This window comes from Hypanus sabinus, chromosome 25 (assembly GCF_030144855.1).
Source record: "Hypanus sabinus isolate sHypSab1 chromosome 25, sHypSab1.hap1, whole genome shotgun sequence".
NCBI classification, from domain to species: domain Eukaryota; kingdom Metazoa; phylum Chordata; class Chondrichthyes; order Myliobatiformes; family Dasyatidae; genus Hypanus; species Hypanus sabinus.
Window position 1 is genome coordinate 38,573,569 of NC_082730.1, and position 25,786 is coordinate 38,599,354.

Consider the following 25,786-nt stretch of genomic DNA (forward strand, 5'->3'; position numbering starts at 1 on the left):
CCATTTAGGAATGGGTGGTGGAAGGGAAGAAGCTGTTCCTGAATCACTGAGTGTGTGCCTTCAGGCTTCTGTACCTCCTACCTGATAGTAACAGTGAGAAAAAGGCATGCCCTGGGTGTTGGAGATCCTTAATAATGGATGCTGCCTTTCTGAGACACCACTCCCTGAAGATGCCCTAGGTACTTTGTAGGCTAGAACCTAAGATGGAGCTGACTAGATTTACAACTTTCTGCAGCTTCTTGCAGTCCTGTGTAGTAGCGCCCCCACCACCCCCCCACATACCAGACAGTGATGCAGTCTGTCAGAATGCTCTCCATGGTACATCTATAGAAGTTTTTGAATGTATTTGTTGACATGCCAAATCTCCTCAAACTGATAATAAAACATAGCCGCTGTCTTGCCTTCTTTATAACTACATCGATAAGTTGGGACCTGGTTAGATCCTCAGAGATCTTGGCAACAGAAACTTGAAACTGCTCACTCTCTTCACTTCTGATCCCTCTATGAGGATTGTTACATGTTCCTTTGTCTTTTACCCTTCCTGAGGTCCGCAATCAGCTCTTTCTTTCATCTTACTGATGTTGAGTGCCAGGTTGTTGCTGCGGCACCATTCCACTAGTTGGCATATCTCACTGCTGTACACCCTCTTATCTGAGATTCTACCAACAATGGTTGTATCCTTGTAACACTTGGTTATATCCTTACCTCACAGCAATGCATGAAAGCAGAATAACCCACGGGAATGTGCAAAATACAAAACCAAATATGAGTAATTTACTCTTCCCTGGTTATTATTCACATGCTGCAAGTTAAATCTGACAATAAAATTTAAAAGCATTGCACTTTTTCAGATGCTGCATAAAACTTCTGAAGTGTTAATGTGGAACTATCATTTAGGTTCCTACATGCTGAAAGAACCTCAATGATTGTGCTGCCTCAATATCTTCATACAGAATATAACAAGTAAACTTCAGTTCTTTAATAGCATTGGTGCCCTCAATCAAAAAGTGAGCATTGCTGACTTCTGGTTCCAATAGAGGCAGAGTGGAATAGTAACACTTATTTTTAAAGTTATTCTTACATTCTTGATTCTGATGCTATTCTCAACTATATATACATTATAGTCAGACCTGTACAGCTTCTGTGCGACAAATTTTTCTACAGACAATATCAGAGTTCACATGAAAATGGCAGGAGGAGGCACACGTTCAATTGTCAACCTTTTGATTGACATACTATTCCATAGCTCATCGGTTGAGACCAAAGAGAACTAGACTCAATCGCCAAGCCTAATAGATTCCAGTGGAAACACCCAAAACTCGGATCCATTACAGTCTGATTAGGAGTCAAGCATGCAATTACATAAGCTACTGGGTCAGCATTCCAAAGTTAGGAAGTTGAACACGCGGCTCAGCTCATACTTACAAGGTGTGAAGCTTTGGCAGATACTGAAAGGCTGATTTCCCCACAAACTGGATCGGATTATCATAAAAATGACTAAAAAGGAAGTAAATTGTTTAGATTAGCTCTCATACTACATCAATCAGTGTCAAAGCTCACATCTGCCATGCTCATGTGAACATAGTGTAGAATCGGTTTCACTAACAAAACCTATGAGAGTTGCCGCAGAATTAATTGAAACCAGCCAGACAATCTGACATGAAACCCACATGTTTTAGTTAGCAGTTTGAACAGATGATGGCAGACAGTTTTCTTTACCTATTACTAACATTTGTGTATAGGGGTAAGAGCTAATTTTAGATGGCATCAGCACACCCGTGATTAACAGCTGTCTGTTAGCTCTTTCAAAGTGGTATGTTCAAAACAAATTAAGCTGACATTTATATAAAATATTTAAGTGACAATAAGTAAAGAATCTATATATATTATATTCAAATTGATTCTATTTATATTGAATAATCAACGACATAGTATTGTCTAGCTTGCATCAAGATATAATTCTTAGGTGTAGAGGGCTACTTCTGCCAAGAAAAATAAATAAAGCATATTCCTTAGAGGTATTTAGTTATGTTCACACCCTCATTCTGCCAAATGCAGACATTAATCTGCTAATTGTTGATCCATGAACTTAGCTCCGAGTATGGAGCAGTTTCAAATGCTCTTCAGTCCATAATAAAAATATTCCACAGCTAAGTTATTTTTTGGATCACAAAATGATCTTATGCACGCAGTGGCCATTTTATTAGGGACAGGAGATACCTAATAAAGCCGCCACTGAATGCATTTCTTTATGTTCAAGGTCTGCTGCTGTAGCCTTCCACTTCAGAAATGCTCAGGCCACTGTTGTAACCGGTGGTTATTTGAGTTAATGTCACCTTCCTGCCAGCTTGAACCAGTCTGGCCATTCTCCTCCCACCTCTCTTATTAAATAAAAAGGATTTTGTCCACACAGCTGCTGACTACTGGATGTTTTGTTTGGTTTTTTTTGCACCATTCTATGTAAATTCCAGAGAGTGTTGTGCATGAACATCCCAGGTGATCAGCAGTTTCTGTGTTAGGCAAAACACTCGGTCTGGCATCAACAATCATTCCACGGTCCAAGTCTCTCAGATCACGTTTCCTCCCCATTCTGATGTTTGCTCTGAACAACAACTAAACCTCCAGGCCATGTTGGTGTGCTTTTTGCATTGAATTGCTGCCACATGATTGACTGATTCGATATTTGCATGAAAGAGCAGGTGTACAGGTGTACCTAATGAAGAGGCCGCTGAGTGTATATCTTAAGTTTCACTCCAGATACTTGAACACATAAAGCTAGGCTGACATTCCAAGGCAGTGAAGTGTTTCTGTCTGAGACATCAAATTGAAGCCTCATCTGCTTTCTTATGTGGATGTTAGAGACTGATGGCCCTACGTTGAAGGAAATGAGATCTGTCCTGGGTGTCAGACAGATGGGCACCAAAGGGCATACATACAAGGCAAGCCGTGAGAGATTTAAAAGAGATCTGAGATGTAATTCTTTCACAACGGGTAGTGAGTCCCTGGGATGAGCCACCAGAAAAAGGGGATGACCAGGAACAATTGCAACAATTGAGAGGCATTTGGATGGGTACATGGAGAGGAATGGCTTGGAGGGTAATGGGCTGAATATGTGCAACTGGGACCAGTAGGGAGGACGCTGTGGTCAGCATGACCAGATGGGCTGAAGGGCCAGTGTTTATGCTGTTGACTTTGTGACTCTGCGATAGAGAGCAACACATTCAGATTGTAATTTAAAAAAAGTCAATCTTCAAAGAAAATATGCAAGTTTTCAGTTTCATTTCCTGGTGTTAGAGCTACCTGAGCATGTCGTGATAGCCGAAGCTATGTAATGTTCACACGAATAAGCACTTACATAACTTTCAAAGTTCATACATGCATGGCCACTCAAGTAGGAGCAAGACCCAGCTAAGCAAAGAAAATTCTGCTAACTAGCATGTCCACAGCTCTTTCACACAGAAGTAGACTTTTACAGCACATGTAAAGCCCACCTCAAACTGCACTGGCAACAGGTCAGTGGTGAGAACCCAAGCTGAATGGATCTCTTTACTGCGTTTACTCGTTCTCATAAAGAAAACCGAGAACATGAGTTCAGGAGATCTCAAAAGTAAGCCCACAGGTTGTAGAATCAGTTCAGAGTTGAAGTGAGTGAAGTTATCCACTTTGATTCGGCAGCCCAATGGTTTAAGGGTTGCTGAACCTGGTGGTGCAGGGCCCAAGGCTGGATTTCCAGATGAGCTTTTGCATTCAGCACTGTTACAAAATGAAACACTGAGACAGAATAAATAACAATGAATAGGAGATGATGATATTTATACTTACATTGTCTGAAGTAGTGGATTTCCAACAAAAGCTTTTTCTGGGATTGCTTTGATATTATTATTATGGAATCCGCTACAATACAAACAGAAATGCACACAGTTAGTTAAACCATTCATATGAATGTGGAAATCATTTTACCTTATGGAAGATTTCATCTGTTCTTTTATCATTAAATCCAGGGTGCCAATGATAGCTCCCTTGCTTTTTTAACCTTTTAATCAACATCAACCAAACATATCATCAGACCATTACTCCTTTGCTATCTGTGAGACCATTTGGTGAACAAATTCAGCTGTTGCTGTCCCTATCTTCCAGCAGCAGCTATACATCAAAGGCATTTAATTAGCCACAAAGTGTGTAGGAATATTAGAAATATGCAAAAGACACAATTGAAATGCAAATCATTCTAGTTTCCCAGCATTATATTTATACTTCTTTCGAAGATTTAATTCATTCCCTTTGAAGAAAAGTGAGCCTAGAAATTCTGTTGCAAAGTTATTGTTGAAAGAACTTAAATAGTGATTTTAAAAGCATGGGGCAGTTACTACCCAACAATGCTTTCATAATCCCACTTACACTGCATACACATACATGATTTAGAGAATGTACTGTATGTACCCACTGTGGTAAAACCCTCTGATATTATTTACTAACTGGTTCTCTTTCAGAACTACAACTCTTCAACTCCTCCATCACTTGGTTTCTCTCTTCTGTGTGAGTTTCCCCAACCCTATTTTGACTAGAGATTTATCTGTTGCTTTGTACTTATTCAAAGTAATAGCATTTCTTTGCAGTAGCACCCAGTGCCTCATATTTTGGGTCTAGGCAACTTACAAGGTAGCACAATGCTTCACGGTACAGACCCAGGTTCAATTCCTATAAGGAGTTTGTATGTTCTCCCCGTGACATCCTCAGGGTGTTGCGGTTTCCTCCCACTGTCCAAAGCTGTACCATAGGGTTGGTTAAATGGTCATTGTAAATTGTTCTGTGATTAGGCTAGGATTAAATCGGGGGATTGTTGACAGCATGGCTCGAAGGGCAGGACAGACCTATTCCACACTGTATCTCAATAAATACGCAAACAAATAAATAAATAAATAAATGGATGGATGGATGGATGGATGGATGGATGAATAAATAAATAAATACCAACATCCTGGCATTATGCAGCATTTAAATTGACAGCCCTTAGAACTAACTACACCATTCTGAATGAGATTTTCTCTTTAATGGCTGTGGAGTGGGTGTAGCAGCCAATACCACTTACCTTTGCCAAGCAATTTTAGGCATCCCTGGCAAGGGTTGTACAAATTTACAGATTTTAAGATGGACAGTCTCTGGCACATTTAACATGTTGAAGGAATTGCTGTTCCAGGTCAGTGTGCTCTAACACTAGAATAGGTCTTCTGCTTAACAGGATTAAGACTTGCATCAACATTTGAGGTTTGCAGCACTTGTAATCATGGATGCTCAATATTGTTTGAGAAAATATAATACGTTTTGTATTTTAATGCATTTACTAAGTAAATTGGCACTGGGTGTCAAAAGCCCTGCAAATTTCAATGGGCTGAATGGCCTCCTTCCCTAGCATTCTTTGACTCTATAATTCTAAAATTTAATTGTAATGCAAAGCAAAAATGCTGCATGATGCATTTGAATGTCTAGGAAATGGGTCTATATGAAATACTTTGGCACTGTGGTATGAAAAGGCCAGATCTCTTCGTTGTTTGTCCTAACCATGAGAAGAAACTTGAAAAATTAACACATTATAAATGTGAGGTTATCAACTTTGGTGGCAAGAACAGGAAGGCAGATTAATATCTCAATGGTGTCAAGGTAGGAAAAGGGGAAGTACAACGAGATCTAGGTTTCCTTGTTCATCAACTACTGAAAGTAAGCATGCAGGTACAGCAGGCAGTGAAGAACGCTAATGGCATGCTGGCCTTCATAACAAGGGGAGTTGAGTATAGGAGCAAAGAGGTCCTTTTGCAGTTGTACAGGGCCCTGGTGAGACCACACCTGGAGTACTGTGTGCAGTTTTGGTCTCCAAATTTGAGGAAGGCCATTCTTGCCATTGAGGGAGTGCAGCGTAGGTTCACGAGGTTGATTCCTGGGATGGCGGGACTGTCATATGTTGAAAAGATTGGAATGACTGGGCTCGTATACGCTGGAATTTAGAAGGATGAGAGGGGATCTGATTGAAACATATAAGATTATTAAGGGATTGGACATGCTTGAGGCAGGAAACCTGTTCCCGATGATGGGGGAGTCCAGAACCAGAGGCCACAGTTTAAGAATAATTGTTAGGCCATTTAGAACAGATTTCAGGAAAAACTTTTTCACCCAGAGAGTTGTGGATCTATGTAATGCTCTGCCTCAGAAAGCAGTGGAGGCCAATTCTCTGGATGCTTTCAAAAAAGAGTAAGATAGAGCTCTTAAAGATAGCGGAGTCAAGGGATATGGGGAAAAGGCAGGAACGGGGTACTGATTGTGTATGATCAGCCATGATCACATTGAATGGCAGTGCTGGCTCGGGCTGAATGGCCAACTCCTGCACCAATTGTCTATTATAATAAAATAAGCTGCAACCTGCTTATTATCACAGTGTGTGTGATTAAATAGTAGCTTTCAAATACATATGGACATTACCCTGGACATAACCATCTCCTCAGTCAATTTTCCTTGCTGCTTTATATAGTGGGTGGATATCTTTGAACTGACATGATTTTGATCCATTGTTTTGGAAATGTACAAGCCCACTTGTTTTCAGGAGTGTTACATAGATTCAGCACCTGAAGCAATACAATTATTGATACTATTCAGGTGTAATTCCAAAATCAAGATGTTGTTTTCATAATAATTGATTTAAAAAATACTCACAGTTCCTGAAGTTTGCTCAAGGTTCTGATAGCTACAGGAAATTCAGCCAAGTCATTATAATTCAGGTCTCTGGTTAAAACAAAATGGGAATCCTTTACTGATGATATTGTATATTCTGTGCAGTTAATTAGAATTATTGGAGTCTCTGCGATAATCCATCCTATAGTTAGCTTTGGGCAGACTAAATCATGGCACACAATGAGGATGATTGCTTGCTGACCAAATAGGTTGTGTGCTTTTGTAAGCTGCATCTATTTATTAAAATGCTACTGCTTGGCTTAAAAAGTTGAATAAATAAGGATTGATCATTAAAACCAATAAAAAAATTTTGAACTGACATATAAGAAAAACACATTTAAATACCATTCAACCATTTAAGTGATATCATAGATTCCATGAATATTCAAACTGAACTTATGACAAAGTGATAAAGCAGATAGGACACATTGCATTTTAAACATCTTATTAATTGTCATTATCTATAACTAATCAGCAGCCTTACAGCATATACGCTTATGTAGATGATACATTTTTTAAAGATACGCTTCAATTAGTATCCACATGTTTAAATATCAATCTGATAATGTAGAAACAAATATCAGATTGGCACTACCTTCAAGTTTACTATACTTTGTACAACTTGTGGCATCTTTTAGCGATAGGTTACGGGGTGAAATGAAATTTTGCATTTCTACATTTTCATATAATTCCTATTTTAGCAGAATATTGAAAATTTGGTTGCTGTGCTATTTAAAATGGTGGAAATTTATGGTATCTAATTGCATTTATAACAATAATAGATTTTAATCTGATAACTTTATAACCATATATTACAGCACAAAAACAGGCCATCTCGGCCCTTCTAGTCCGTGCCAAAGGCTTAATCTCACCTAGTCCCATTGGCCCGCACTCAGCCCATAACTCTCCATTCCTGTCCTGTCCATATACCTATCCAATTTTACTTTAAATGACAATACTGAACCTGCCTCTACCACTTCTACTGGAAGCTTGTTTAGAAATCCTAAAGTTATTACTAAATGTAAGTGTGAAATAAAATCTGTTGTGACACAAGTTATTTATAGATTGAGCTTTGTTAAAATAAATTTAAAAGACAGGAATTTTAATTTAATCAGTGCTCTGAATCTTTGAACCTACTGTCTTCTGCTTATCAGTTCTCTTCCCTCTTACCATATATTTATCCACTCTTTTCACAACACAGAATGCAAGATAGCAGTGTGAAACAATATATCAGAATAAAAATATCATCACCAGTAAGTTATTAATAAATCCTGGAGTCACATAATTGCAAGCTGTCCAACTGCTGCTGCCAACACAATTCTATCCGAAAGGAAAACTCTTGTTTAGTAAAAGTGTGCAATTATAAGTTTTAACTGTGATAGTGAACAATGCTATCCAAAGAAAGAGCTTTGGGATTTGATTAAAGCCTGAAACTAGTGAAATAACCCTTTAAACCCAATAACATGAAAGTTTTGTCAATCTTAACAACAGGACTTTATAAGAATATTGTAGTGTTGTTCTTAGCAACGTAAGATGCTTGGGGAAAATTCAAAAGAAGTAATCAGAGCAGGGTATGACTGATAATTGCTTGACTATTGGGGTAGGGGCAACATGATTTGGGGAAAGATGGATCAGTGGAAAGGGTGAGGTGGCACAGATTAAGATGAAAGATATAGAGAAGACAAAGAAAATTCAGTGGCCAGGGTGGAGAGGGCACAGAGGACAATTTTTGACTTTGTGATTTATGTTTGCTCTAGGCTTGTCCCGAACATGGAAGCATCATCTGTCTCCCTGACTTGTATAGGAGGGCATTCCCCTTCAATGCTTAAAGAAATCTTATATGAAGTGAGGGTTTATAATTACCTATCAGGTTGGACAGGTTGGGTGAGTGGGCAAATGTATGGCAGATGCAGTTTAATGTGGATAAATGTGAGGTTATCCACTTTGGTGGCAAGAAAAGGAAGGCAGATTACTATCTAAATGGAGTCAAGTTAGGAAAAGGGGAAGTACAATGAGATCTAGGTGTTCTTGTCAATGAAAGCAAGCATGCAGGTACAGCAGGCAGTGAAGAAAGTTAATGGCATGCTGGCTTTTATAACAAGAGCAATTGAGTATAGGAGTAAAGAGGTCCTTCTGCAGCTGTACAGGGCCCTGGTGAGACCACACCTGGAGTATTGTGTGCAGTTTTCATCTCCAAATTTGAGGAAGGACATTCTTGTTATTGAGGAAGTGCAGCGTAGGTTCACAAGGTTAATTCCCGGAATGACGGGACTGTCATATGTTGAAAGATTGGAGCGACTGGGCTTGTATACACAGGAATTTAGAAGGATGAAAGGGGATTTGATTGAACCATATAAGATTATTAAGGAATTGGACACGTTGGAGGCAGGAAGCATGTTCCCGCTGATGGGTGAGTCCAGAACTAGAGGCCACTGTTTAAGAATAAGGGATAGGCCATTTAGAACAGAGATTCGGAAAAACTTTTTCACCCAGAGAGTTGTGGATATGTGGAATGCTCTGCCTCAGAAGGCAGTGGAGGCCAAGTCTCTGGATGCATTAAAGAGAGAGTTAGATAGAGCTCTTATAGATAGCGGGGTCAAGGGATATGGGGAGAGGGCAGGAACGGGGTACTGATTGTGTATGATCAGCCATGATCACAGTGAATGGAGGTGCTGCCTAGAAGGGCCGAATGGCCTACTCCTGCACCTACTGTCTATTGTCTATCAGGAAATGTTCCAAAAGAATTACCAAAGGAAATGATAAGCATGTTGAACAGGATATGTGATAAGGTATTTACTCAGTTAAATAAAGTTCTTTTAACAGTTGGAACTCCAACACCTGGCTGGTGCTATCTCCTTAATTTTCCTACGAGAAAACAACTCGCCTCTTTAATGAATGTTCAACAGACAATAGTGAAATAGTATTCGGTTTGGGCAACAACAGTCCTTATCAAACTGTAAAGCAGATGTATCATTTAATGGTAGTTTGAATTGTAACTAAATTTAGAAAATATTAATAGACTGATGTCGGACGTAATAGGGGATTTCAGTGTCTACAGAATAATCTTCCATTCCAACAATTGGAATAATTTCTAGCAGATTGATTTAAAATCCCCACCACCAATTTTTAAAAATAATTATTTAAAATTAACTATTCTGGGTGGCATAGCAGCGTAGCAGTTAGTGTAATGTTATTACAGTGCTTGTAACCCAGGTTCAGTCTCGCTGCTGTCTGTGAGGAGTTTGTGCATTCTCTCTGTGACTGCGTGGGTTTCCTCCACGTGCTCCAGTTTCCTCCCCATGTTCCAACGACGTATGGCTAAGTTGGTTAATTTGTCACAAGGAGGTATTTGAAGTTTGTTAGGCTTGACAGCTCTGTTACTGTGCTAGATATTTAAATAATTAAAAAAACTTAATTTAAATATATCAAGGAAAACTGGAAATCCTTTATCTATGATGCCTCAAGTTCTAAAATTACAACAGACGATTTGCAAAAATCAAAAGTTGGTCAAAGATGACCAAGTTAAACTCATGGCTAGCATTGAATAGACACTACAGTGCCTTTCTGACAAAGTTCTTTCTGAGTCCTGACGAAGGGTCTCGACCCGAAACGTCGACTGCTTCTTTCAATGGATGCTGCCCAACCTGCTGAGTTCATCCAGCTTTTTTGTACTTCTTGAGTGCCTTTCTATCACTGTGACGTATTTACTGGTATATTCATCTAATAAAATTAGGCAAGGGAGAATCTGATATTTACTTTTCAAAATAGTTAAAACCTGTCTTCTCATGTTTGAAATGGCAATCTATAAACCATTATGTGGTACAGTAATAAGAGAATACTGTTTTAATAATTGTAAAAAAAATCTAAAACTTATAGTATAATCAGAATCAGAATCAGGTTTATTTTCACCGGCATGTGACGTGATATTTGTTAACTTAGCAGCAGCAGTTCAATGCAATACATAATATAGAAGGAAATAAATAAATTTTATTCAGTATACTTTATACAGTATACATATATTGAATAGATTAAAAATCCTGCAAAAACATAAATACAATAATTAAAAAAAAGTGGGGTAGTGTCCAAGCGTTCAATGTTCATTTAGGAATCGGATGGCAGAGGGGAAGAAGCTGTTCCTGAATCACTGAGTGTGTGCCTTTAGGCTTCTGTACCTCCTACCTGATGGTAACAATGAGAAAAGGGCATGCACTGGGTGCTGGAGATCCTTAATAATGGACACTGCCTTTCTGAGACACTGCCCCCTGTTGTTGTTCTGGGTACTTTGTAGGCTAGTACCCAAGATGCGGCTGACTAGATTTACAACCCTTTGTAACTTCTTTTGGTCCCTTTGGTCCAAAAGCTGAAAGCATTGAAAATAGAAAACACTGGATGCACTCATCAGGCCAGGCAGCAACTGTGGAACAGATTCAAGTTTGTCTGTTGTCAATCCTCAGTATGCAAGACTAAAGGGGAAGAAAATGATTGTTACTCCAGATCCAATGCAGCATAAAAAGCACACAATAAGCATAAAGGACACAAAAATACTGTAAACATAAAAACAATCATAAAATGCAATGTACAGGCAACTCTTTGATTCTAGCCGTGATTAGTGTACATAAGATTAGCTTATATAATTATGTAATATACATAGACTGATTGTATGTAAATGAAGTGACACTAGGTGCAGGATTATCTGTACATCAGGTGACTGACAGGAAACTATAAGTGACAAAGTTACTCTTGGCAAGATTAACTCTTCTGGGCAGCAGAAGGACGTATGAAAGCACAGCAGGCCAGTGACTGTGTCAGTGTAGGTATGGGTGTGGAGTGTAGGAATAAAGTTGCAGTGCATGGGGGTGTGAACAAAGGGTGATGAGGGGCTGTGGAGAGGAGTAGCTGATAAGGATGTAGCGGTGGTGGGGGGTGATGGGATGGATTAATGAGCGGAGGTATTGATCAGCCTGATGGTTTTGAGTCCCGATGAAGGGTCTCGTCTCGAAACTTCAACTACACTCTTTCCGATAGATGCTGCCTGGCCTGCAGAGTTCCTCCAGCATTTTGTGTGTGTTGCTCAGATTTCCAGCATCTGCAGATTTTCTCCTGTTTGCGCTTGGGGAAAGTAGGTGTTATTGAGTCTGGTGGTCCTGATGTGGATACTGCTTAGCCTCTTACCTGTTGGGAATGGGACAAAGAGTTCATTTGCAGGCTGTATGGGATCTTTCATGATACCACTGGCCCTTTCCCAACACCTTTCTGTATATACGTCCTTGATGGTGGGTAGGCTGTGCTGGTGATGATTTGGGCAGTTTTAACTCCCTGTTGTAGACCCCATCTGTCTGCTGCAGTGCAGTTTCCATCCCACATGGTGATGCAGCATGTTACATGTCCTCAAATGGGCATCTATAGAAGGTCGTGACTGTTACTGTGCACAGTCCAGCTCGCTTTCGCCTGCTCAGAAAGTAGAGGCATTGGTGAGCTTTCTAGACTGTGGACGATGTGTCCTGGAGCTATGAAAGCTTGTACGAGATTTACACTCCCAGGAGTTTGAAACTGCTTGCAGTTCCATTGCTTTACTGCCAATGTACAGAAGGGTGTGCGTGGCACACGTTTCCCTAAAGATGATAACCAGCCCGTTTGTCTTGCTGACATTGAGGAGGAGGTTGTTTGCCTAGCACTGGGCTCCTAGTTCTTCCACCTCCTCTCTGTAGGCCATCTCATTGTTGTTGGTGATGAGTCCCACCACTGTTGTGTCGTCAGCAAACTTGCTAATGCAATTGCATAGATTTTTTGGCTATGCAGTCATGTGTCAGCCTTGGTATACCTGTGTTGAGGATAATAGGGAAAGAGGAGCCATTGTGCATCCTGACTGAGGTGTGTTGGTTAGAAAGTCCAAAATCCAGTACTTAGACCGAGGAGTAGGAGTTTGTGGTTCTGTTGGTAAGCATATTGGTGAGTGTCCATTGTGGCGGGAATGCAGTTTTTGATGAGTTTCATTACTAGCCATTAAAAGCCCATAATGATGATTGCCATTAATGCCACCAGCTGGTAATCGTTCACTTTTGAAGCTGTAGAGTATAGGGAGAATGGTGTCTGATTGGAAGCATGTGGGAACCTAGAGTAAATGTTTCAGGTTGAGGACCCTTCATCAGGATTAGAAAAGAGGAAAAATAAGTTAAACTTCTGGATGACAAAACTGTATGTATTTTAAGCTAAAGAAAGTTATTTTCTACAATGGTTCCAAAATGGGTGTGCTTACATCTTATACACCTTATGACTTAGATATTGCACTCTATAGACCTTCCATACTGCCAGGAAGTTTCCATGCTGGGTTTCTCCTTCCTGAGTTTTGATGGATTTTGCTGAAAAGTCTCTCCATCAGATGAAAATTGCTTGATTGTTATTAGTCACATTATAGCAAAGGTTCAGAACCCCATTATCATCTTTGGTTAAAGAATTTTCCTTGGACATTTGATAAAAAAATAACTTCCAGGCTAGGAAGATGTAGACAAAAATTGACTGTTAACCTTCTGCCAAGCATGGCAAGATTTATCTGCAGACTGTTTTGATAAGCACTATATTGAGTAAAAATTTCAGTAAAAGCATTTATTTGTTAAGAGTAAATTTGCAGAGACTTATAAAAGTGAGCATAATGTAATCTCTACCTTGGTTCAATGCACTCATTGATTTCTTTTTAAATTTCTCTGTCTTAAAATTTTGTTCATTCACTTATTTGTCATAATCATAGAAACATCAAAGCTCTATTTTAAAAATAAGTGTTCAACCACTTTTTTTTATCTTTTAGAGTTGGTTGCAATATTTATCTTAGATAGACTCCTGTACACAATAGACAATGGATGCTTTTAATAATGTTTTGCAGCGCTTGCCAAATTTACTATTAGTACTGCAAGCTTATTACAACAGAGGTGAGTCATATTTAAGAATTGTGCCAGTTCCTATGAATTCCTTTTAGGTGAGATTTAGCCACTCTAGTTGCATGAACAGTAAGATTTGTATATGAACTTACAAAGTCTCTTCCAAAATTTGCATGATTTCATTTAAGCTACGGTGAACTTCATGATAATTTAACGAAAAGAAATATAACTACATGAAAGACAAAATAACTCACAAATTGACATTAAGGGTAATTTATTCTACCAGGAGAAAGTAAGTAAAAAAGGACAGATGATCAAGCGTTATCCCTGATGAAGATGGCAGAGTTTGTCCTATATAGCTGTAACATTACCTCTCGGCTCTTGAACTCAGTCCCACGGTTGATGAAGACCAATACATCCCTTCAGTTTGACAACGTGCTTCCTGTAACAGGCTGTCCAAAAGTGTAACCAGTACTCCAAGTGTTGTATGACCCATGATTTACTTAACTACTACATAAGGTCCTTACTCCTAAACTCGATGCTTTGACTGATGAAGTTACAAGATAACGCAAAAGTCATCAAATCACAATGAAATCCAAAATCTGTAAAACCCTGTATAGGTTATGAAAATGTGCCAAGTGAGTAAGTAACCTTTGTGACATAGTGAAGTTTGGACTCATTTCTCATTACAACATTGGTTATAATCGATACCAATTCCTAGCTGGAAGCCCGAGAAGAGTTTATTCATAATTTATACATTGTCCCAATAGTAATATCTACAACTGGTATCACCCCAAAGCACTACACAATAGCATTAAACAATTACACCTGCACAACCATATTTATATAAATCTTCAAGAAGTCACAATACTGAACATTACTGGAATAGTCTGAAAGTTCCAAGCAATTAAGAAATGAGTGTGCATGGTTATGCCTGTACTTCATTATTTACCAGCTTGAGCTGAGAAAAAGTAAAAATATAAAAATAATAATAAATATTAAATATAAAAAAGGTGCAATTGAGCAGGGAGAATAAAAAAAAACAGAGTAGCAGGATGCAATACAACTGCTGGTTGAATATGTAACTTTAAGTATTTTGGATATCAACAAGCAAAGCATAGTGCAAGAAAGGGAAATCTTCGACAGAATTTACCTCAAGAAAATCTGCCAAACAGGTCTCAATAATAACAATATAACAAAGGCAAGTGAAGTTGACTGAAGTTATCCTCTTTAGTTCAAGAGCCTGATGGTTGAGAGGTGGAAACTGTTCCTGAATTCGGTGGTGTGAGTCCTGAGGCTCTAGTACCTTCTTCTTGATGGCGACATTGAGAAGAGAACATGACCTGGGTTTTGGAGGTCCTGGATGATGGATGTTGCTTTCCAGCGACAACGCTGCGTGTAGATGTGCACAATAGCGGGGAGGGCTTTACTTACGATGAACTGGGCCACATCTTCTTAGTTTTGTAGGATTTTCCATTGAAGCGCAGTGGTGTTTCCATACCAGGCTGTGATGCAACCAGCCAATATACTCTCCCCTACACAACTATGGAAGTTTGTCAAAGTTTTAGATGTCATGCGGAATGTTCACATGGAAGTAAAGGCGCTTCTGAGCAATTACAAATGCAAATAAATACTGTGAAATCATCAGCAAATGTTTCCACTTCTAGCAAAATAACTGCAGGAATGTTAATTAATGAAGCAGGAACCAAATGTTCTGTGAGAGGCTATCAATTAGGGCCCCACTGTTCTACATTATGGACAATCTAGCACATCCTCTCCAAGATCTATTGAATAAGCAAAGAAGCACCTTTTCGAACAGATTCATTCAGCTCTACAGTCACAAGGATCATCACAGAAAATCTTTCTTACCAAATGCAATAAGCATATACAACAGTTCATCTCTATGCAACAGGTAAACATGTGTCATAGTACAATAGTCTCTGTTTAATCATTTTATACATTATTATTGCAGATTGGCACACTATTTTTATATTATTACTATTTTACACTATTATTATTCTGTATTTATTATTAGTTAAGTCTTTATACTGCTAAGTGTGTTTTTAAATGCTGCTGCTGTAACAAAAGAATTTCCCACTTGGGATCAATAAAGTATTATTATTATTATTAAATTATGCTATGATTAGATTACAGTTAATCAGGTTTGTTAGGGCAAGGGTCTCCAACCTTTTTTGAACCACAGACTGGTTTAATATTGTCAATATTATTGAGGAATGGCTGGCGGTGTTAATCATGACCGGAATATAGGTGATAAGTCAACTATTAGTCAACTATAAGTGGCTAATACACTCAATTTTGTTTCTAAAAGGGTTTATCTAACAAATTTAATATTAAACACACAGTGCATATTTTCCCCGTATGAACATATAAAATCATTGCAACACACCAATATTGCTGAATCAGTGGGAGCCCTGGGCTTGTTTCCCTGCAACAAGACGGTCCCATCGGGGGGTGATGGGAGACAGCGATACTCGAAGAAGTTTCTTTATGTCCAGTCTATTCGGCAATTTAGTTTTCGTTGCATTCATTACAGAAAACCCTGCCGGTTTGCGGGGTGTGGCTGAAAGGGCAAGAAGGGCCAACTCGGAATGGTATCGTGAAATACAAAAATAATATTTAAATATATCATGATGGGCCTCAGCCCAAAATGTTGGCTGTTTACTCTTTTCCATAGATGCTGCCTGGCCTGCTGTGTGTGATGCTGGGATTCCTGGCATCTGCAGATTACTTTGTGATTGTGATTTAAATATGGACAATTATTGTGTGCTAAAATCCTTTCTCTTCCCTCAAGAAGGCAGCTACTTATATCATCTTTCCTAAGCCAATACTTGTCTGCAAGGACAAAAGGAAAGAAGCCTACTTTTATCTGTGTGGGTATGTTTCCAATACGTTGTGAAGAATTCACCTATCTTGAAGATCACTAAATGTTTAGGGTAGTTGCTATTTATATGAAATATTAGTATAAGTTTTCATTTTCACATAAAAAACTTACACATTTAAAACATGCAATGATTTCAGTTATAGTTGGAAAAACATCCAGATATTTGCATTCTTTAGATCTACACAAAAATATGGGAACACATTAAAAAAGAGGGCGGGTTATTACCGACATCTTTTTGCTGCTGAAATTGAGTTGCCAAATCTTATGCCAAATCTAGAATGCAAAATCAATCGATTTTCTTTGTGAATTTATCTTTGGACGTGAAAGGGCAAGGGATCTATAAATCATATAAGCAGCCCAGTTAAAACGTTGTTGGGAAACTCAGATGTTCCGATGTCTATCATTTGATTTAACAAGTGGACCAACACCGATGAGTAATTACTTTATTTATTTGATGTAAGGAAAAATGGCTTAGATCACTCAGGGGCAAAGTGTTTGATTTGATAAAATACATTAATTTCCTAACTGTGTGAAAATCTGTTTCTGAATAAAGGGAAAATTATCTGACTACATGCACAGCAGTCAATGATGCATACTGGAAATGTGAAAGCATATTGAATTATGTATTAGTAATTTAGTGAAAAGCTGGGTGGGCTGGCCACATCCTGCACTCATCACATCTGGAGCCCTGAATTTTTCACAGATTCAGCCCCAGCCAAGTTGTACTGACAGTGAGCCTTTCAGTGAGGTTACTTCTGGAACCCTGAGCGTGGCTTCTGTCATTCATTCTCAAAAGGGATATCTAGATGGATTAGACATTTTAGAAGGATCTGACTAAGTAACAGAAACTGATTAAGTGTGGAGACTCAGCAACATTATTTACATATTCCTGAAAAAAATGTTGTCTGATACCACAGTCAAAGTGACTTAGGTCACATTCCTTCCCCCATTCTGATGTTCGGTCTGAAAAACAACTGAACCTCTTGACCATGACTTCATGCTTTTATTCACTGTTGCTGCCGCATGACTGGCTGATTAGATATTTGCATTAACAAGCAGGTGTACAGATGTACATAACAAAGTGACCGGCGTGTATAGTCTCTATACTCAGTGCTTTCCTCAATCTCCCAATTTCATTAATATTTTATTCTTGATAGAAATTGCACCATGGGCAGTATTTAAGGAATGGAGAATTAGAAGGACTGGAGGATATAAAATGGAATCCAATAAAGAATTTCATGGCTTAAGTGCCATTCTTATAATTCTTAACGTGCATTTTTTAAAAATTTTAGAAATGTAGCACACAATATGCTTGTCTGGTGCCACCAGCAACACTCCTGTTTAAACCTAGCCTAATCACAAGAGAATTTACAATAACCAATCATCCTACCAGCTGGTATATCTATCTATCTATCTATCTATCTATCTATCTATCTATCTATCTATCTATCTATCTATCTATCTATCTATCTATCTATCTATCTATCTATCTATCTATCTATCTATCTATCTATCTATCTATCTATCTATCTATCTATCTATCTATCTATCTACCTATCTACCTATCTACCTATCTACCTATCTACCTACCTATCTACCTACCTACCTACCTACCTACCTACCTATGTCTTTGTACTGTTGGAGGAAACTGGAGCACCTGATGGAATCCCATGCAGTTCATGGTGAGAACTTACAAACTTCTTACCAGTGGCACTGGAATTGAACTCCAAACTCCAGATCACCCACAGCTGTAATAGCTTTCTAGTTAACTGCTACATTACTATGGCACCTCAGTGTTGTCCATTCTGTTCATTGCCCATTCATAAAGAGGTTACAATGCCCATAAGGCTTGTTTCTGCTTAACTTAAGGAGGTCCTAAACCAGCCCAAGAAACACCAGGTTGCTCAGGATTAGGTCAGGAATCACTGGCATATGTCATGAAATGTGTTGTTTTGCAGCAGCAGTACATCGCAGTATATAATCATTAAAGACCTATAAATTACAATGAGTATGTTTAAAAATTATACTAAATAATCAGTGCAAAGAAAGAGTAAACAAATGGTGAGATAGTATTCATGGATTCATTGTCCATTCAGAAATCTGGTGGGGGCGGGGGAGAAGGTATTCCTAAAACACCAAAGTGTCTGCCTTCATGCTCCAGCTCCTGTACCTCTTCCTTGATGGTAGCATTGATGGGGGTCCTTAGTGATGGGTGCTGCCTTTTTGAGGCAGTGACTTCTGAAGGAGTCCTTGATGCTGGGGAGGCTAGTGACCATGACAGAGCAGGCTCTGCAGCTTTTTCCGATCCTATGCAGAGGCCCTTTCATTCCAGATAGTGGTACAACCAGTTTGAATGCTCTCCATGGTACACCTGTAGAAATTTGCAAGAATCTTTGTTGACATACCAAGTCTCAAACTCCTAATGGAAATAGCTGCTGTCTTTCCATCTTAGTTATTTCCTCAATATGTCGGGCCCAGGATAGATCTTCAGGGATGATGACACCTAGGAACTTGAAACTGCTGATCCCTCGATGAGACCTGATGTGTGTTCCCCCAACTTCCCCTTCCTTCAGCTTACTTTAGCTTAAAGTCCACCATCAATTCCTTGGTCTTACTGACATTGAGTGCAAGGTTGTTATCGTGACACCTCTCAACCAGCTTATCTACCTTGCTCCTGTGCGCCTTACAATCCGAAATCTTGCCAACAATAGTGTTATCAGCAAATTTATAAATGCCCTCTGAGCTGAGACCTAGTCACAAAGTGTTGAGAGTAGAGTGAGCAGAGCAGTAGACTAAGTACGTATCCTTGAGGTCCGCCAGTGTCCAGTGTCAGTGAGGAGGAGATGTTAATTCCGACCCGCACTGACTGTGGTCTTCCGGTCTCAAGGATCCAGTTGCAGAGGCAGGTGCAGAGGCCCAAGTTTTGGAGGTTGTTGTGTAGTGGTTAGGGTGTCACAGTGTTAAACTGTAATTAATAAACAGCAGCTTGACGTAGTGTCCAGATGATCCAATGAGATTGTATCCGCTGTAGATCTATTGTGACAATAGGCAAATTACAGCAGGAGTTCTTGCTTAGGCAGGGGTTGATTTTGATCATGATCAACCTCTTAAAGCTTTTTGTCGCAGTAGATGTGAGTGCAACTGAGCGATAGTCATTGAGGCAGCTCCCCCTACTCTTCTCGGGCACTGTTATGATTGTCACCCTTTTACAGCAGGTTGGAATTTCTGACTGCAGGAGTGAGAGACTGAAGATGTCCATGAACACTCCCACCAACTGGTCTGTACTTGTTTTCAGTGCCCAGCCAGGCACACCATCGGGGCCCTGATGCCTTGCAAGGGTTCACCCTCATGAAAGATGATCTGACATTCCCCTCCAAGACAGATAGCAGGGTCACCAGACACTGCAGGGATTCACACAGGTGTACTTTTACTCTCCCTTCTGAAGCATGCATAAAAAGGGACAAGCTCATCTGGGAGTGAAGCATCACAGACATCCATGCTGTTAGTTTCTTTTAGGAAGTAATGGCCTGCAAATCCTGCCAGAGCTGATGTAAGTCCAATCCCATATCTAATTTGAATTGAAATTGGGTTATTGCTCTTGAAATAGTCTGCCGTAGGCTGTACCTGGACTTCTACAGCTACAGCCGTGAAGATCCCTGCTGCACCTGATGAACCCATGATCTCTGTCTCAGAGGCTGAAGTCAGGCTGTCTTTAAACAGTGTGAACTCACCCAAGGCAGAAGGTCCTGATGGAGTACCTGCTAAGGCTCTGAAAACCTGTGCCAACCAACTAGCGGGAGTAATCAAGGACATTTTCAACCTCTCAGTGCTATGGATGGAAGTCCCAACTTGGACCCATTGCAATTTGCTTATTGTCACAGTAAGTCAACAGCAGATGCAATGTCAATGGGTTTTCCCACGGCTTTAGACCACCTGGACAACACAAACCCCTATGTCAGGATGCTGTTCATCGAGTATAGCTCAGCATTTAACACCATCATTCCCACAATCCTAATTGAGAAATTGCAGAGCCTGGGCTTCTTTACCTCCCTCTGTAATTGGATCCTTGACTTCCTAACCAGAAGACCACAACCTACACGGATTGTTGATAACATATCCTCCTCGCTGACAATCAAAACTGGTGCACCTCAGGGTTGTGTGCTTAGCCCACTGCTCTACTTTTTCTATACCCTTGACTGTGTGGCTCGGCATAGCTCAAACACCATCTATAAATTCTGTCCCACTTATGGTTATAAAGAAGGCAAGACAGCAGCTGTACTTCATTAGGAGTTTGAAGAGATTTGGCATGTCAACAAATACACTCAAAAACTTCTATAGTTGTACGGTGGAGAGCATTCTGACAGGCTGCATCACTGTCTGGTGTGGATGGGCTACTGCACAGGACTGAAAGAAGCTGTGGAGGGTTGTAAATCTTGGGTACTAGCCTACAAAGTACCCAGGACATCTTCAGGGAGCGGTGTCTCAGAAAGGCAGCGTATATTATTAAGGACATACAGCAGCCATGACATGCCCTTTTCTCACTGTTACCGTCAGGCAGGAGGTACAGAAGCCTGAAGCCTGAAGCCTCAGTGATTCAGGAACAGCTTCTTCCCCTCTGCCATCTGATTCCTAAATGAACATTGAACCCTTGAACACTACCTAATTTTTTAATATATATTATTTCTGTTTTTTGCACATTTTTTAATCTATTCAATGTATGCATACTGAAATTGATATACTTATTTATTATTATTAATATTTTTTCCTCTCTTCTATATTATGTATTGCATTGAAATGCTGCTGCTAAGTTGACAAATTTCATGTCACATGCTGGTGATAATAAACCTGATTCTGATTCTCGTATAGTTCCGTATCACCAGTCTTGAATACCACAGTTCTAGCCCTCAGCAGACCACATATTCGCTGGTTCATCTATAGCTTTTGGTTTGGTATATCCAGTATATTCTCAAAGACACACACTGATCCACATAGGTGTTGGTGAAGTCGGTGACCACCGTGATATATTCATTCAGATTTGTAGATGAATCCCTGAACATTGTACAGTCTACCAACTCAAAGCAGTCCTGGAAGCTCTCCTCCACCTTCCTAGGTCATCCCTTCTTGGTCCACACCAATGGTCCTGTGGTTTTTAGTCTCTGCCTTTACAGTGGGAGTAGAAGCACAGCCAGATAATCGGACCTTCCAAAATGTGGGCATGCTTTGGCATGGTAAGCATTCCTGATGGTGGTATAACAGTGGGCAAGTGTGTTGGCTCCTCTGATACCACAGATGACAGGTTGGTGGTGGTTGTTCAAAGACTTCTCCAAGCTGGCCTGGTTGAAATCCTCCGCAATGATAGGGAAGGCATCTGGGTGTGCATTTTCATGACTGCTGATCATGGAGCTGAACCCCTTCAGTACCAGGCTAACATTGGCCTGAGGTGGAATATACACCGCGACCAGGGTGATGGTGGAAAACTCCCCCGGCAGATAAAATGGACGAAATTGATCACTAGATGTTCAAGCTCTAGTGAGAAGGACTGAGAGAGAATCGGCTCGATTGTGCCATGTGATGAATTAACCTTGAAGCTCACTCCACCTCCTCTACCTTTATGAGACTGAGCTGCCCTGTCTTTGCAGAGAATACTGAAACTCTCCAGCTGCAGCACTGCACCCAAAGGGCAGTGGAGAGCCATGCTTCCATGAAGCAATGTACACGGCATTCACTGATGACCCTCTGGTACAGCAATCTTGCTCTGAAATCTTCAATTCTATTTTCCAGAATCTACACATTTGCCAGCAGGATAGTTGGGAGTGAGGGTCTAAAGCTCCTGCATTTCAATTGTACCTGCAAACAGGCCGGGCTTCCATGCTTCTGTTTTCTTAAAGGGGATCTGCACTCATGACCAAAGTCTGCCATCGGGTATCAGCTGATATTCCTAGATTTGAGTATTAATAGATTTTTTAAAACATCTTATAATGAGGTTGCTTTCTGAAGAATGAATGCTTTTTCTAAAAGGGGAATATTTGAAGATTCTCGTTGGAGCTGCATGCACTTGTTGGTGCCATTTTTATCTTTGTTTTGCTTCCAATACTCAACAGTTAAGGGACCTAAGACTCTTCACAAAATAAACTCTTCTGATCTTGGTTAGATTTTTCACTAAGTTAGAGAAAATACCAAATAATAAATGGAAGAAGTGTCAAAAAACATGACCAAAATCAGGATATGAGGATGCTCTGAAAGCAGGGCAGCAACTGTGTGAAACATTTGGCTTGTCTCAGGACTCCTTACTTTAAAGCACAATCATGCAGAGTAAACACAGAAAACAGGAGGAGACACAAAGAGATGATAAAACAAACATCATAGCACAGTACCGGCCTTTCAGCCTGCGATGTTGTGCCAAACCTTTAGCCTACTAAAATAAGCATGTCTGTTTTATTTGACTCTTCAACAACGTGCATGATCTTATGCATCATATGGATGCCTGTCATATGTAAACATACACTATACTATTTGAGAAGAGACTTCTTCAGGATTATGCTTTGATAATTGAATTCTGTGTTACTAAATAAACAAAACCAGTATGTGAGGTAGGTGACAAGATGCAGAATGTGACATAGGATTGCAAGGAGGAGTTTAAGCTCATTTGTAAGTAAGTACAATGATTGTTGATCCAGTGCCCTACAAGATGGGAAGCCAGCAGGGGTCAGCAAAGATGGGCATTACACGAGAGTTGCTGATTGATCAGTTCATGCTTAATGTTTACACTCTGTTCGAGCAAATAGTTCTAATCGCTTTTATCCCCCACCCTGTCCGCATATTCCGTCAACCGCTGTTCCTTCATTAGTCTGTTTAATCTAATCTTGAATGTTTGACATAGTTCCTGCTAAACCACTAACCATCGAGATGAATTGCAGAGGACTTGTAATTGAGGAAAAAGATTTTGATGCAGAACAGATTCTTGCACGCAACAGATTTCAAAGAATTTCAAATATCTGCAGAGGGGAGCCCAGGAGATAGGAAGAAAGCAATGTTGCAGAACAAAACAATACAGTTGTATTGATTGATTGACTGAATAAAAGATTCACCTCCAAGTTTTGAGTCACATAGTCTATTTTGCATTGGATTGCATGGTCTATTTTGACAGGAATAAGTAAAATCAGAGGGAAATAGAATCAGAGGCAAATGCACTGGGATATTTGTGATAGCCGAACGGACTAGTTGTTGCTTTCTTGATGGTCACCAAAACATTCCTGGGTCACATTTATAGTGTCAGGTAGGAGGTCAACACTACAGTGTCCTAATGAAGAGTTCTTAATAATTTAGTCGAGGAGATTCTAGGCTGAGCTGCACCAGTAGGTAGAGAAGCAATTGTAGGTTGAAACCTTGCATCAGGACTGAGTGGAGAGAGGAAGGAGAGGATCTGGGAGATGGAGGAGCTTCCCAACTCCACCCCTCCCCTTCAGCTACGTAGCTCCATCTGTCTGTCATCCTTAATCCTTCCTTGGTCCACTAATCACCAACTGGCTCCTGCCTCATCCCTCCTCCTGTCCTCTTCATGATAATATCACCTGAAACATCAACATTTTCTCTCCAATCCTCCTCCCCCCTAACCATCCCCAATGCTGTTTGAACCAATGAACTCCTCCAGTAGACTGTATGTTATTCAATGAGATCTGTTTTCCACCCTCAGTGGGATAAAATAAAGACTTTAAGACACTATTTTGAAGATGATTTGAGGAGTTGTATTTATGCCACTATTTATTCCTCAACAGCTTGGCCAATTTGTTCCTGAGGAATGTTTCTGTGATGGTTGGGGCTGCTGGTAGTTATTGACTTACAGACAAGTTGGCACCTCTGGATAGATCATGAAACTATGTATTTCACTTAATTTATTTCCTTCACATTTATTTTTCTTATTGAATGTGATTCTGGAACTGTTGGTGTCTGTGATTTGTAGTTTGGTGTTTGAGGAAAAAGATTTTGATGCAGAACAGATTCTTACACGCAACAGATTTCAAAGAATTTCAAATATCTGCAGAGGGGAGCCCAGGAGATAGGAAGAAAGCAATGTTGCAGAACAAAACAATACAGTTGTATTGATTGATTGACTGAATAAAAGATTCACCTCCAAGTTTTGAGTCACATAGTCTATTTTGCATTGGATTGCATGGTCTATTTTGACAGGAATAAGTAAAATCAGAGGGAAATCAGAGGAATAAGTAAAATCAGAGTTTCAGCGCTCTGCAGTCTCCGAGGGAATTCCAGGAGGCAGAGGCAGCGTGCATGAACCTTGTGGTGAGAAGGTTGCAAGCCGATGTTAGACTCCATTTCATCAATTAAAGCTTTCATTGTTTGTTGTTTAAAGCAACAAGGGAGACTGAAATGCCGGCTGCCTGTCATTTTTATCGCTGGGGGATTTCTCTGCTGCCAGGGAGGGGAGATTGTCTTTTTAATCACTGGTGAGATGGCTCTTCTACTGAAAGGGAGAACATTGCCCAGGTTTTCTGCGTTCTGGATGTGGACTTGGACTGTGGATATGATGTCCTTTACTTCAAGAAGTTCCACTGTGTGTGTAATCAATACTATCCTGAAAGTTGGCACTGGAAGAACCAATAATGGTAGATATGCAGAGGTGAGTGATGGATTCTGCTGCCAGATAACTCTGCCAGTTATCTAGTTTGTGGGAACTCATCGTGTGAAGAGTGACTTCCATGTTTCCTGCGTGGTGGCATAAAAACATACACTTAGTTCCACTTCATTAGGTACAGGAGTGAAACCAGGTATGGTCTTCGACTGCTGTAGCCAATTCACATCAAGGTTCCACATGTTGTGCTTTCAGAGAAACCCTTCTGTAAGATGTGGTGAAATGAGTTACTGAATCTTTCCTGTCAGCTTGAACCAGTCTGCCATACTCTGACCTCTATCACTAACAGTGCATTTTTGCGCACAGAACCTCACTGTATTTTTTTTCTTTCATTTTTCTCACCATACCCTGTAAACTCCAGAGAATGTTCAGCATGAAAATCCCAGGAGCTTGGCAGTTTCAGAGCTACTCAAATTGGCACCAACAAACATCCCACTGTTAAAGTCACTTAGATCAAATTTCTTCCACATCATGATGCTTGGTCTGAACAACAAGCAACCCTCTTGACCATGTCTCCACGCTTTGAGTTGCTGCCACATGAATGGCTGATTAGATATTTGCATTAATGGGCAGGTGTACATAATTAAGTGGCCACTAAGTGTAGGGGCATAAAAAAGAGGAGGAAGCCATTTACTCTTATGACTG

The 25,786-nt window shown here is 40.0% G+C and overlaps 1 protein-coding gene across 1 annotated transcript in view; it reads right to left on the reverse strand.

Annotated features, from left to right (window-relative positions):
* LOC132381178 (leucine-rich repeat-containing G-protein coupled receptor 6) overlaps window positions 1-25,786 on the reverse strand; it is a 317,117-nt gene that overhangs the window by 33,409 nt on the left and 257,922 nt on the right. The window contains exons 7-9 of the mRNA XM_059950470.1: window positions 6,703-6,771; window positions 3,823-3,894; window positions 1,426-1,497 (exon numbers count right to left, since the gene is read on the reverse strand). Coding sequence (XP_059806453.1) covers window positions 1,426-1,497; window positions 3,823-3,894; window positions 6,703-6,771 — 213 coding nt within the window. The remainder of the gene's footprint in view (window positions 1-1,425; window positions 1,498-3,822; window positions 3,895-6,702; window positions 6,772-25,786) is intronic.